Source organism: Pseudopodoces humilis, chromosome 23 (assembly GCF_049639895.1).
Source record: "Pseudopodoces humilis isolate 2021_Gansu_Grassland_sample_001 chromosome 23, ASM4963989v1, whole genome shotgun sequence".
Classification (NCBI taxonomy): Eukaryota; Metazoa; Chordata; class Aves; order Passeriformes; family Paridae; genus Pseudopodoces; species Pseudopodoces humilis.
In genome coordinates this window covers 1,491,950-1,505,520 of record NC_142222.1, presented here as the reverse complement: position 1 = coordinate 1,505,520, position 13,571 = coordinate 1,491,950, and the positions used below count along the sequence as shown (strand labels likewise).

General features: G+C 47.1%; 1 protein-coding gene across 6 annotated transcripts in view; it reads right to left on the bottom strand.

Annotated features, from left to right (window-relative positions):
* Window positions 1-13,571, bottom strand: part of ACACA (acetyl-CoA carboxylase alpha) — a 100,603-nt gene that overhangs the window by 13,661 nt on the left and 73,371 nt on the right. For all 6 annotated transcript variants that reach the window (XM_014254957.2, XM_088066038.1, XM_014254956.2 and 3 more), the window contains 5 exons: window positions 8,733-8,876; window positions 8,508-8,628; window positions 6,686-6,782; window positions 4,803-4,899; window positions 3,765-3,900 (listed from right to left, as the gene is read on the bottom strand). In XM_014254957.2, the coding sequence (XP_014110432.2) occupies window positions 3,765-3,900; window positions 4,803-4,899; window positions 6,686-6,782; window positions 8,508-8,628; window positions 8,733-8,876 (595 nt within the window). The remainder of the gene's footprint in view (window positions 1-3,764; window positions 3,901-4,802; window positions 4,900-6,685; window positions 6,783-8,507; window positions 8,629-8,732; window positions 8,877-13,571) is intronic.

Genomic DNA, 13,571 nt, shown 5'->3' with positions numbered 1-13,571 from the left:
ATCTCAGACTTACTGCGCTGGACCTGTCCCACAACTCATGTAATGAGAATAAAATGCACCTAAGGGCAGCAGAGCTTTTCCAGATCTTCATAAAAATGTGTGTGGGGAGGGATGGGGAAGAGCACTCCGCTTTTCCTCCATTAAAATTTGTTTAAGGCACTTTGCTCAAAATTAATAAGAACAACTCCACTGTGTAAAGACAGTACATTGAAAATATCAGCCCCAAAGGTGATTTAAATAAAAGAGGAAAAGGGAAGGCAGAAGAATTTCTATGAGATGATATAGTTTCTAATGGATACAGTTTGTAATGGAAACGGGCACTCTTGAATATATATATTTTGTTACATATAATTATATCTAGAAGTATTAAATCAAAATACAAGAAATGAAAAATAGTTATTAGGCTCATCTAGCCCACCTCTTTGTTCACACAGGACTGTTTCTTCCACAGTGCTTTTGAAAGCTCCCATTTAGAAACCCCAAACAATCAATCTACTGCTTCTTTAGGGGCATTTCCACAGCCAAATAGATGAGATTTCCCTCAGAACTCAGCCAAACTTCCCCTCCCTCCCCATTAATTTCATGTCATTACCCCCTGTACCACCCTACACCATGCCTGCACTCCTTCAGGCTCCCTACAAACAGCAGCAGGATTCTCAGTGGGGTTTATCCTCAGACAGGAGGCATCCATCCATGCCTCACCTCTCTTCCAGCCCCCTCCATCATTCGAGTTTTTAGCTTGGACCCTCCCGGTTTGCCTCATTTTTTCTGGCCATTAAAATACCAGTGCAGAGAAAATTAAGGAGCTGCATTTATGTACCTCACACCTGCTGCAACAGGAACAGCCTGAAAACACTGAGATACTTTTATTCATCTAAAATCCTTCTATCCCTCGAGAAAAGCCTCAATTCTGGGGAAGAGAGAGTCCAGCCAAGGTCCCTTTGTCATTTAACACTCATTTTAGTGGTAAGCATTAACATGAACATAATTAAGCAATTGACTCTTGGGGAAACACACTCTTTTATATTTTAAATATAAAATATACAAACATACATAAATATATTTTAGTACCACTAATAGGTACCACTGATAGGATCTCTCCATTTCATTTCCAAGGTCATTGCCCAAACACCCAAGAAAAGGAATTTCATGTTATTTAAAAGGCATCAAATGCTGACAAAAGGAAGAACAATTTATTCCCTCTAATTGGGAATAAACATAAATCCTAGCAGAGACAGTGAGGACTGAGAACCAAACAAAACTCCAACCTTTCCCTTTGTCCTGAGCAAAGAAAAAGACTCAAAAGGGGTGACAAATTTATTACTAATTATACAATTATTTTATTATGTAGTGCTAGTAATAAACCACTTGAAGTACTTTCAGCTAATTCTAGTGTTAAGAAAATAATTGCTTGATTCAAATTATTTTAACTGAATTAATTCTTTACTAGACATTTTTTACTAGTGCTACATAATAAAATAATTGTGTAATTAGCAATACATTTTTCACTCCTGCCATGGGTATATATTTTACTCAGGTGAAGTGCAGAGAAGAGCAGCACTAATTGTTTGAGCAGGGCAGAGGGAGGAGGAGCAGAGAAATTGGGGGAACTTGATGCTTTCTCACAACTCCAAAGCTCCCTCAGGTTCCTCAGGTGTCACCAGGAAAGGATTTTATTCCCCAGGTGGTCAGGGAAGCATTTCTGTGCCTATGGGATCTTTTGGGATCAGCCTTCCAGGAGGATGAACCTCACCCCTCCATGGTCCCTCTGGGGACTTCAGTGTCCTGGGATGTCCCAGCAGCCTTGGGATCCTGATTAAATAGCTGATTAAACCCTAATATTTGTTATTAAATAAAACCAAGTGCTTTGCACTCTCAACACTTCAGCAGGGCTGGTGGAGCTGCTGCTGCTCCTGGGGCTGGAGTCACCCCTGGTGCCCCCAGAGCTGTAAAATCTGCTGAGGAGCGTTCTCCTCCCCGAATGCCACTACCAAAGGGTCCTCATGGTGCTCCAGGCCAAATTTCCTGTGTTAAGTTAAACCTCAGCCTAACCTGAGCAACCTGGCCTGGTGAGAGGTGCCGCTGTCCATGGCAGTGAGGAGATCTGGGGCTCCCAGCAGCAGCCACCATCGAGGAGCAGAGGCTGCAGGATGTCCCCAGGAGAGCTGGGGCTGCAGGAGGGTGGGCAGTGCCCACCGAGCTCCGGCCCCTTCCCTGCTGCTGCCCCCAGCCCAGAGCCACCCCCAGGGACACACAGGTGTCCCCATCCCCCTGTGCATCAATCCTGGCAGCCAGAGCCCTCCCAGAGCCAGAGATCTGCTGGAGCTGGAGCAGAGCCCAGCTGTGACATCAGCTGGGACCTGGACAGTTCTGGCCAAGACACACAAGCCAGCACCCAGCTCTGAACCGGCCTCTCCACACCACTCAATTCTTATCATTATTATCATTCTTCTTCTTTTTTTATTGTTATTTATCACCTGTCCCGGGCCAAAAGGAGAAGTGAAACAGGAGCCCCCGACGGCGAGCGGGGATTTGCATGTGATCAAACCCTCCCTGCCGAGCCCAGGACCCTGCTGCTAATTTCCAGGGAATTTCACGCTTGATGTCTCCCCGTCGTGGGTCACCGCCGGTTCGCCCAAATAAACCCCTGCCAAATGGCTCCTCCATCGGAATATTCCAGCCAGTTTTTCATAATTTAATTTTGCATTATGCTCAGGAGCCTTCTGGCCACGGAGAGAGCTCGTTGGGGAAGCCACCACCACCACGAGCTGCCTTTATTTAGGGTGTTATTTATTTATTTTACAGCAGAAATCAGACCTCCCAGGCTGACTAGGAAAGAGGGGGTTTAATTTTTTCCCTTTTTTTTTTCCCCCTCCCCCTTCACTAATGTCAATTTTCAGCATAGCAAGAGCTGTCTCTAATCTTTTCCTACTCATTACACACAATTTTGGAGTCATTTTACCCACAGTGCAGTCGGCTCCTGGCAGTGTGTTTGTGTGCACTGAGGGGTGGCATAATTGTTTATTTTCCCTCCCTGCATAATCCCCAGCCAGCACTGAAACCAAAACTGCAAACAACTCCCCAAGGGACACCGAGAGTGTCAGGAGACACCAGCAGCAAGCAGGAGGCTGGAAAATGCAAGGAGCAAGGTGCAAAAATGGCTCTGTCCTTCCCTCCTCCTCCTCCTGCCAGCTGGCTGGAATAACCTGGGATATGCAGTATAAATATTAACATCCTCGTGCTGCCTGTTCCACCCAACTCCAAAGCTAAAACTCCTCAGCTTCTGAGGAACCCAGCAAGGCCAGATCTGGCATTTTAAGGTAAAACAATATTTAAGGACTAAATGAGGTAAATAAATACCTCAACAACTTCCCAGTGAGTTCTGTGGCTGGGGAAACAACTCCTGTAGGGAGTGCAGTAGCAGCACACAGAGCAGAACCCACCCTCAAAGGCCATGGGTATTTTCCAGAGGGAAAAATTTTGCCCTTTGCATCTGCAAACTCAAAGGCTTTTCCTTGTGCCCAGCTGAGGAGCCAGCAGAGCCCAGCAGCCTCTGCCACCCTGAGAATTTCCACCAGCTCAGTGCTCCTGCAACTTCTCTCACCCAGGTAAGAGGCCCTGATCTCATCTTTTACTTCAAATTTGATAGTATCAATCTCACATCCTTGGCACTTCACAACATTTCAAGCAGCACTCTGTGGTGCTCTGAGCAGCCCAGACGGAGCCAAAACCACCCCCAGGACAGCTCCAAAGTGCTGCTTTACCTTTCATTCCCCCAGAGAAGCCTCTCCAGTTTGCAAAGACCATCAGGGGCAGCCCTTCCCTGTTGAAGTCCTTGATTGCCTCGGCTGTTTTGAAGGCAGAGTCGGGGAACCACACCTGCCCAGCCTGCTGGATTATCTGGTGGGAAGAAAAATCCACTGTCAGGCCTTGAAGCACATTAATGTAAAACACAGGAGGATCATCAGGAGCTGAGATGTGGGATAAACAGTGAGGAAGATGGCACGTGAAATGGGTGGGATTTGCTTGGCCATGGCTAAATTGGGACAATCCTTTTATCACCAGCTTCAACAGCAGCACTGCCTTTAATTCAGCCAAGAAAATATGTAATAAGTATGGACAGCCTGACTGTGATGCTGTAAGGAGGAGAAGGAGAGGAGAAAGAAAAGAACATGGAGAGGAAAAAGCCCTGGAGAGATGAAGCAGGGCCAGGGCTGTGAAATCACACAGAGGAACAGCAAAATGTCAGAGCAGGGAGGCCCTGGAACATTCTGGTCACAGCAAGAGAGCAGGGAAGTGATTTTTGCTTGTCACATCCCCTGGGCCCTAATCCCTGCCCCTCCCCTGAGCCCTGAGGGAAGCAGAGCTGCTGGGGATGTGTCTCCTGCAGGAATGGTCACACAACAGCCCAGCACTGCTCCCAGCACTGCTCCCAGCACTGCTCCCAGCACTGCTCCCAGCACTGCTCCCAGCACTGCTCCCAGCACTGCTCCCAGCACTGCTCCCAGCACTGCTCCCAGCACTGCTCCCAGCACTGCTCCCAGCACTGCTCCCAGCACTGCTCCCAGCACTGCTCCCAGCACTGCTCCCAGCACTGCTCCCAGCACTGCTCCCAGCACTGCTCCCAGCACTGCTCCCAGCACTGCTCCCAGCACTGCTCCCAGCACTGCTCCCAGCACTCCTGGCTCTCAGCATGGGCTGCACATCCAGGGAAAGGAAGGAAGGAATCCCACCTGGACAGGGGCTCCCTCCACAGGGACATCTGCAGAGGACAAACGGACAGGAGCACATGGCCCACCCACCTTGGCCTCTGAGTCCAGGTTTGCAGGATCAGCAGGAATGCTGAGCTCCACCGTCCTCGTTTCTACGGCAACCACTCCTACAGGTATTCCTCCCAGCCTGCAAACAGGTGAGACACATCAAATTCCCACCCTGCTCCTACACATCCCACCACAGACACATCAAATTCCCATCCTGCTCCTACACATCCCACCACAGACACATCAAATTCCCATCCTGCTCCTACACATCCCACCACAGACACATCAAATTCCCATCCTGCTCCTACACATCCCACCACAGACACATCAAATTCCCATCCTGCTCCTACACATCCCAACACAGACACATCAAATTCCCATCCTGCTCCTACAGGTCTCAACACCCAGGACAGACAAACAGGAGCAGCACTGTGGACTTTTGCAGAGTCAAGGCACGAGGCTGAAGAGTTCCAGAGAAGTAACAGCTCTCAAAGCAAAATCTATTCCAAAAATGAGCACATTCCCCTCTAAAAATTAAACAGAATAAACCAAACCCAGATTTTGAGCAGTGAATCCATATGTCCATCACCTTTTGCCTGCCATCACCCAGATTTTGGTACTGATGGTCTTGAGAAATCAGAGAGTCCCAGAACGGGTTGGGAGGGACTTCAAACACTCCCTGTGTTTTGTCCAGATCTGCTGCTGCAGGGTGACTGCCAGGTGGGTGCAGGGACACCAGGATGGGCAGGGACGGGCAGGGACACCAGGGACGGGCAGGGAGGGACACCAGGGACGGGCAGGGACACCAGGGACGGGCAGGGACACCAGGGACGGGCAGGGACACCAGGGACGGGCAGGGACACCAGGGACGGGCAGGGACACCAGGGATGGGCAGGGACACCAGGGATGGGCAGGGACACCAGGGATGGGCAGGGACACCAGGGATGGGCAGGGACACCAGGGATGGGCAGGGACACCAGGGATGGGCAGGGACACCAGGGAGGGTGCCCAGCTCTGCGTGCCAGGGCAGCCAGGCGCTCCTGCACACAAAAGCCACCAACACCACCCTGCCAGGACAGTCCCAGCAGAGCCCCTGTTCCCTCCCCAGCCACCCCGAGCTGATGAGACACAAACAGGCAGGGAAGAGGCAGGGCCCATGTGCACTGAGGGGCTGGAAATATTCCCATTCCCTATGATTAAGGGTCTGCTGGAACCCCGTAATTGCAGAAGCCGTCTTAAATCGGTAACTTATAACTTCTATATTAGGGCCCATGTGACCTAATAAAGAACATCTTTATCCAAGTATTACAGTTATTTATTGAACTTGAAAACAGCTCAAAACAACTTCTGTTTTCCATAATACTTCATATAAATTTTATCAGGCTAGCACATGAAGATGCTACATCTTGTTTTATAGTGTGTCCCTGGACAAGTTGCCATAGAATAATAAAAGACAATTTACAGCCAACAGCACACATATTCCAAACATACATACAAGAGATGAGTTTTGGCAGCACTTACAGTAACAATCCCAGAAGAATACATTCATATTTGTTTTTTTTCAAAGTGCCACTGCTTTTGAAAGGAGTCTGTTTCATTTGTGTTATATATCCCTGCTGTGTGAGAGTCCAAAGCCACTTGGAATTTGCCAGAAGAAAGGAACTGTGCAAGTGAAGTGAGCATGGACAGAGAGCTTCTGCCTTTGCCAAATCATTGATTTCCATCCTTGGCACGCTGCTTAGCCTGGGGAAGCCTTTAAATTATAGAATTATAGAGCCAAGGAGTGGGTTGGAAGGGACCTTAAAGGTCAACTCATCCCTTTCTTTCCAACTCTTTCTACTAAATAGATATACATACACATAGACAGAGAGAGAAATGATCACAGGAAAGTTGTGTTCTAGAGAAATGCACATCTCAGAACTTACCTTGCTCTCCCCACCACGACTGTCTGTGCCCAGGGCTGCATGATCTCCATGAACGAGCCATGGTCGAAGAACCCGCTCAGCCACTGCCCTTTCTGATCTAAAGGGAAGGGAAAAAAGGGAAATATCAAAGGAGGAAGGAGAGAGGGCAGAATGAAAACTTGCTTAAAAATGCCAACTGGAGAACATGGCACTGTCTTTTTATTTATTTAATTTTAAATAGATGACAATACAAGGGAGCATTAGACAGCTGAGCATTTGTCTGCCTTCAGCCATCATGTCTTATTTCATTTCCTAGTCTGCATAAAGACAGCAATTTATCAGCAAAAGCATCATTTATTGTTAAACGATGGGGTTCAGACAGCAGAGGGACTTCCCATGCTTTTAAATAAATAACTCTGCTTTTTTCAAGACTACAAACATTTGTCAAAAGGCAGTAAAGTCATTAAAGATGGTTTTTAACAAATCTATTTCTATTTTAAAACTTATATTCTCATATTCTTCTCTTGATCCTGCCTAATCTTTCCTTGAAAGAAGGAATGTTGAAGAAACCCAGGAACTAAATACGAAAATTTCAACGATATTTTAGAGCCAGTAACAGAAATCACAACTCTCTGGGGACACCTGCTTTGCACTGGGGTTTTGGGAAGTTCTGCATAAAAATAACCCACAAAAAAATCCCTCCAAACCCCCAAATCCCTCCCAGCTTCCCCCCTTGGCACAGAGCTCCTGAGGAACTCTTTCCTCTGAACAAGCACCTCTGCTTCTACAAACCCAAGTCCAAAACCAATTAAAAAGTGGAGATCCAAGCACGCTAACCTCTGCTGACTTAAACAGGATGGAGAGTGTTTTATCAAGCCCAAACTTGTAATTACTGTGTTCTACATTCCTTGCCTCTGTGGCCCCACTGTAAAATGTGACCATCCATTTCAAAATTATCTCTTTATCGCGAGCCCGAAGCTGATCGTTTAGATTCTGGCCTCGTGTCGGGCGTCAGTTTGAAGAATATCACGGCAATATCTCCTCTAATAAATGGCTTTAACTTTTCACCTAGGAGATATCTGCTTTAACTTATCACAGGGAATCATCTGCTTTCCTTAACGCTTCCACTAAATTAAAATCTGAAGTCACTCGATTTGGAAGCCGGCGTTTGCGGCGCCCAGACAGCTGGATGAATTGCTTGAGAGATGATGAAAAAATATTATCCAAAACCAGAAAACTTAGTTTATCACAAATCTCATTTTAGCCCCCCAAACTCATTAATAACAGCAGGAGTAATGGTCACCCAGTTTGCAGCTTGTACAAGGCTGCACAACCACAGTGGTGCCAACACAGCTCCCCAAGATCTGCAGGAATGTTGTGATTCCTTTAACTTACAGACCCTCTGTGGATGGACTTTCCCTTAAATCATAAAAAAAAAAAAATCCATAAAAGTAACTATTCTAAGTAAATATTTCATCTATAAAAGTATGGTGTCCTTGAGCACTCAGGATTTATAGGCTACTTTTAGATAGTGTTTATAAATAATATTATAGATTAACATTATTATAAATTATAAATTATATATATATTATGTATAATGTATATATAATATAACAATCATATATAATAGATAATATATATATTTATTAGTAAGTTTTATTGTTTTATATTATATATGTTATATGTATTCTAAATTGTAAATTATATTATAAACTAAATATTTGTATATTATATCTGTATTGTTTAGAACTAATTATTTTGCAGACTCTGAAATATATTTGGGTTGCAGACATCTGGCAAAGAGCCTTGAAACAAGAGGAACTGCTGCATCTCCTGGCCATACTTGGGTTGGGGCGTCCAGCCAGCATCCAGCGGGGGTCGTAGGGGGTCTTGGTGGGAACAAAGTCGATGGTTCTGTCTATGGGATCCTTGGCTTTCAGGATGGGCACAGGGCTGTGTATGTTCTAAGGGAAAAAGGAAAATATTGAAGGAAGTGAAGTGAGAGCCCCCTTTCCCAAAACCCTGCGAACAAAGCCAGCAGTGGCACCTCTGCAGGCCCAGGAATTACCTTTGGCATGTAGGAAAGCCACTGCAGGATGGTGTAGACTCCTTCAAAGTCGTCACAGACAGTGTCATGTGTCACCCCGTTGTTGTGCATGATCTGGATCCCTCCCAGCTGGTTGTTGGAGGTGTAAACTTCCCGTCCAAGCACCTGGGGAAAGAAAAATGGGAAAGCCATCAGTGCTGGGATGTGACCAGGAGGTGCTGGCTGAGGAGGTGCTCACAAACCCATCCCTGCAGCACCTCAGGATCATGCGGGAATGAGAAGGATGGAGCCAACCTCTCACAGCACAGCCTCCCGAGCCCTGTGTGCAGGTAAGAGCTGCTGAACAGTGATCCCTAGAGAACAGAGGGCAGGGAGAGCCGGGATACTGGGAAGGAATTGCTCTCTGGGAGGGTGGGGTGCCCAGAGAAGCTGTGGATGCCCCTGGAAGTGTCCAAGGCAAGGCTGGATGGGGCTTGGAGCAGCCAAGTGGAAGGACAGTGGACAGTGGACAGTGGAAGGTGTCCCTGCCCATGGCACTGGATCTTTAAGGCTCTCCCAGCCTGAACCATTCTGGATTCTACAATCCCCAAGGGAAATGATATCAGTGGAGAAACTGAGGCAGTTTCCCCACTTGCCTTCCCCAAGCAGCAGAATGACCAAAGCCCACGAGTGCTGAGCCCAGCTCAGCTCACTAATCCCAAATTGCTCCAAGGAAACTGTAGGGTGGACATATTTAAATGTATAACTGAGGGGTAAAAAAAAAGCCAGACAAAGGCTCAGCAGCTCCTTTGAGAGGATGGACAGCAGCAGGCTGGGGCTCCTCATTCTCCTGCACAGCTCCATCTCTAATCTGAGCCTGGGCAGTGCAGCTCTTTTCTCATTCTCCTGCTGTCTCTTCCCATTTGCCCTCTCCCTGACTGATACACTGATCTCTCGGTCACTTGGCTTTCTGCTCCACTGACTCCATATTACTAATAACACCTCTGCCACGGCCAGTTTACCTCATGAAGGCAGGAGCACATCATTACAAAATAAACTCATAACTTTGACATTCCAGCAAATACACGCCGTTTGTTATTTTTATGGGTTGAGTCTTTCTAACAGACAGAGGACATTACACACCTGCTTCATTTGGATCTTAAAAACCCCCTCAAACACACACAACCAGCCTGGCCTCCCCCAGACACCCAGCACAGCTCATTCTGGGGACAGAGGAGCTGGCAGATGCCAGTCAAGAAGAAAACCATGCACAGATGTCACAAAACTCATCCCCAAATACAGAATTCAGCGTGTGTTTTAGCACAGGGGTGTTCCTGGGTCTCCCTTCTGAGCTCAAACACCTTCCTCCTCCTCTAACAAAATCAGTGCCAAGCAAAGCCACGGCAGAGAAGACAGCAGCACAGATTTAGGTTCAAGGATAAGAAAAGCCCAGATGCCAGGCACAAGCCTAGCTAAACGCTTCCCACAGAGGAAAATAAAAATAAAGAGGATTTAAACTCCCCCTCTCTGAACTAATGCAAACGCATGTACATGCAAAATGGGCCTGTGCTCCTGCTTATCTGGAGACTCTGCAGACAGCTCAGGTTTAGCAGCGCTGACAGGCAATGAAACAGCCTAATATACCACTGCTCTCACCCTTAAATCCCTTTTTGGAGATCAAGATAAACACACAGCTCCTTCTCCCAAGCGCTCCAGCCCTTCCAGCAGAGCCTGGAGCGGGTGGGAGATCCCAGAGCAGGATGGAGCCAGGGGCAGAGGGTGCCCAGCTGCAGGGAAAAGCTGCTCTGAGGAGAGTTTGAGCCAGGATTTGGATGAGCTGGATGTGCAGGTGAGAGGGGACAGGTGAGCTCTGAACAGCCTGAGCTGCTCCATCCCCAGATTGGCACTGAGCACTCGGGGGGGTTTGGGAGGATCATGGAATCTTGGAATGGTCTGGGTGGGAAGGGACCTCAAACTCTTACCATGAGGGAATTCTTCCTCACATTCAAACCTGAACCTCCCCTGGCAGAGCTTGAGGCCATTTCCTCCTGTCCTGTCATTTGTTACCTTGGAGAAGACCTCCAAAACATCCCAAAACACTTGGGCAGTGCTGCCAACACCGAGTTCATCTCATCTTCAAAAAACCCATTAAGAAACCACATTCCTTGTTATTTCAGAGCATCTTCTGGCAAACACAAGCAGAGCCAGGATTCTAACAGCCTCTACAGGATGGTCCTCAACAGGTTCATGTGCATATTAATAATTTTCTAGCACTCCAGCCCATGCTGAGCAGCTGCTTTCTCCTCTCAGAACCTGAGCTGCTGGAGAGATGGGACTTTCCCTGCAAAGCTGGGCTGGCTGAGGGCTGGGTTGGCTCATCTGTTTCACCCAGGATGAAAGATCTGAAAACATGACAGCTTGGAGGGCCTGAATGGGAATCATTATGTAACATAAGTGCTGTTATTATTCCAAGCGTATCATGTGTTTATATCAAATATAACTGCCAGATTTTTATCCAAATAATTTCAATAATTGCAATTCCCATCCCACAATTTATATTGTCTGCCAGAAACACAAAGCAGAAGAGGCATATGCATGTCCTATAAATAGCCTATTTTTCATAAACAGGCAGAAATGATGGGAATGAATGTCTCATCAGAAAAAATGTAGGAACACAATGCAGGAACTTCCAACCTGCCTGCTATTATGTGCAGTCAAGCCTCGACAGCTCAGTGCTCATTTCCAGCTCTTCCCCCACACGGATCATGTATTAGAGGGGAAAAGCAGCGAGAGGGAAGAGAGCCCAGCTGAGCACAGAGCCCTTCCTGAATGCACAGGCAGTGGGAGCACAGACAGCTCCTCTCTGCCCTTCCTGAATGCACAGCCCCTGTGCCTGGCAGTGGGAGCACAGACAGCTCCTCTCTGCCCTTCCTGCATTCCTAATCCCTGAATCCGTGCAGTTCCTGCACTTCTAATTTACGAGCGTTCGGTGGGGGACCCTTCTGACTTGGGAACAGATTGGCTCGGTCTAATGCTTGGAGATTATTAAAGGCAGAGCTATACTCCACTATCAAGTCTACAGATCTTTTATTTAGAAGATATGGTGCTCTAAATGCACAAAGAGCTCCCTGTCACCTTCACATTAAAGCCCCTAGTGCCTGGTAAATGGAATTATATAGCTGTCATCTCCTTTCCCCAAAGTTTTAAGAGTACAATGGGCTCATTTTTTCCCACTCCATCCCAGCTTCAGAACTAAGAGACCTACTTTGTATTGATTTAGAGTCTCGGAAATAAATAAACCTGCTTCTCCAATGTGATTCACAAGAAATTCATGATACACTATTGCATGATATATTTCAAGCTGCAGCTCCGGCTCTTTTTTCCCTTTGGTGAGTGATGGGGGAGGTGGGAGCTGGGGGGAGGTGGGGAGCTGACAGCCTGATGGTTATTGGGGATGGCTCCTGACTGCAAATCCACAGGCAGGTCCTGCTGGTGGAGTCTTTCCCTGCTTGCATTTGGCGAGATCAGAGAGGGAAGGGGCAGAAGAGCGATTGCACTTCACCTGGCAGGGAGCAGGGCAAGTGCAGCCAGGTGCACACAGGGAATTGCAGCTCCTGCCTGGGGATCCCACCACTCCTCACAGATACACAGGGAGCAGGGCTCCACAGCTGGGCACACACAAAGAGATTCTGTCTCTTTGCAGCATCTCACGTTTTTGGTGGGAAGGTTTTTCCACCTTGTGGTTATCGAGGAGGATTTAGGAAAATTTCTGGGTTGCAGCAAAAATAAAAATCAAGTTTTGCAATCTTGAGAGCTGAACTACAAACTTGAGATCAGACGGGCTCCAAATGACCTCTAAAATATTTGCTGTGCATATTAAAAATAAAAATTAATTTGGGAAGAAAAGTCAGCTGGGAAATAAAATCCAAACAACTTTTCATTTGACCCAAAAAATTCCAAAGCAGAAGCTCATCCAAGCTGATACTTTTTCCTGAAGAGCTCCAGTTTCGGTGAAGTGGCATTTCCAAATGAAAAATGTCTTGTCAAAACCCTCGTGCCCCTCTCTCCTCTCCCTGCGTGTGTTTTGCTCAAGGTCACTCCCTCAGTCAGTGGTAAATCAAAAGGACTCAATACACTTCGTAAACTAAAATTACAGCCCCTATTCTACATGGTGCCAACACCCATAAATCCCACCTGTCTCAGCCAGGGGTTCCCTAATCTAGATATGAACCCTATAAACAATGTTAAGGGTTGTCTCCAACTTGAAGATCTTTGTCACCTGCTGGACCTCAAAGAACCCTGTTACTCAGAGACCCCGGGGGCACAGGCTGCAGTGCAGGGACCTCTTCACCAGGACAGTGAAACTCTGTTCACCTTCCAGTGTGAGTTTAGGTTTAGCCATAAGAAATGTTGCAGTTCTCCAGTGCTGCTCCTACAGTTCCCATCACATCTCCAGAATCACAAGGAATTTCTACGGGAAAGGCCCCGAGCTGCTCACCCCGCTGTCCTCCTGGGGACATCCCAAGAGGGATGGTCAGGACAATAATTCTGGGATGGGTTGGAAAGTTCAGCTCCTGTGGGACATTAGGGAGCAGAGTTAATGTTCCAGTGAGAACCCACCCTGCAGGATCCCCAGGAGCTGGGACACAATCCTGGGGAAGAGGTTTGGACTGGCAGAATATGGGCCATGATGGCAAACTCCTGTTTAGCAGAATTAAACACACACAGAGCCCCCAACTGCACAGATAAACTGAGCAAGATCTGTATTAAAAATGATAAAAGGAAGGAGAATAAAAAAAGTCAACAGAAATCTATTAGACTTTCTTCCCTAAGCAAACATCAAGGGACTGATAATGGCATGCCTGGAACGTAAATTGTCTC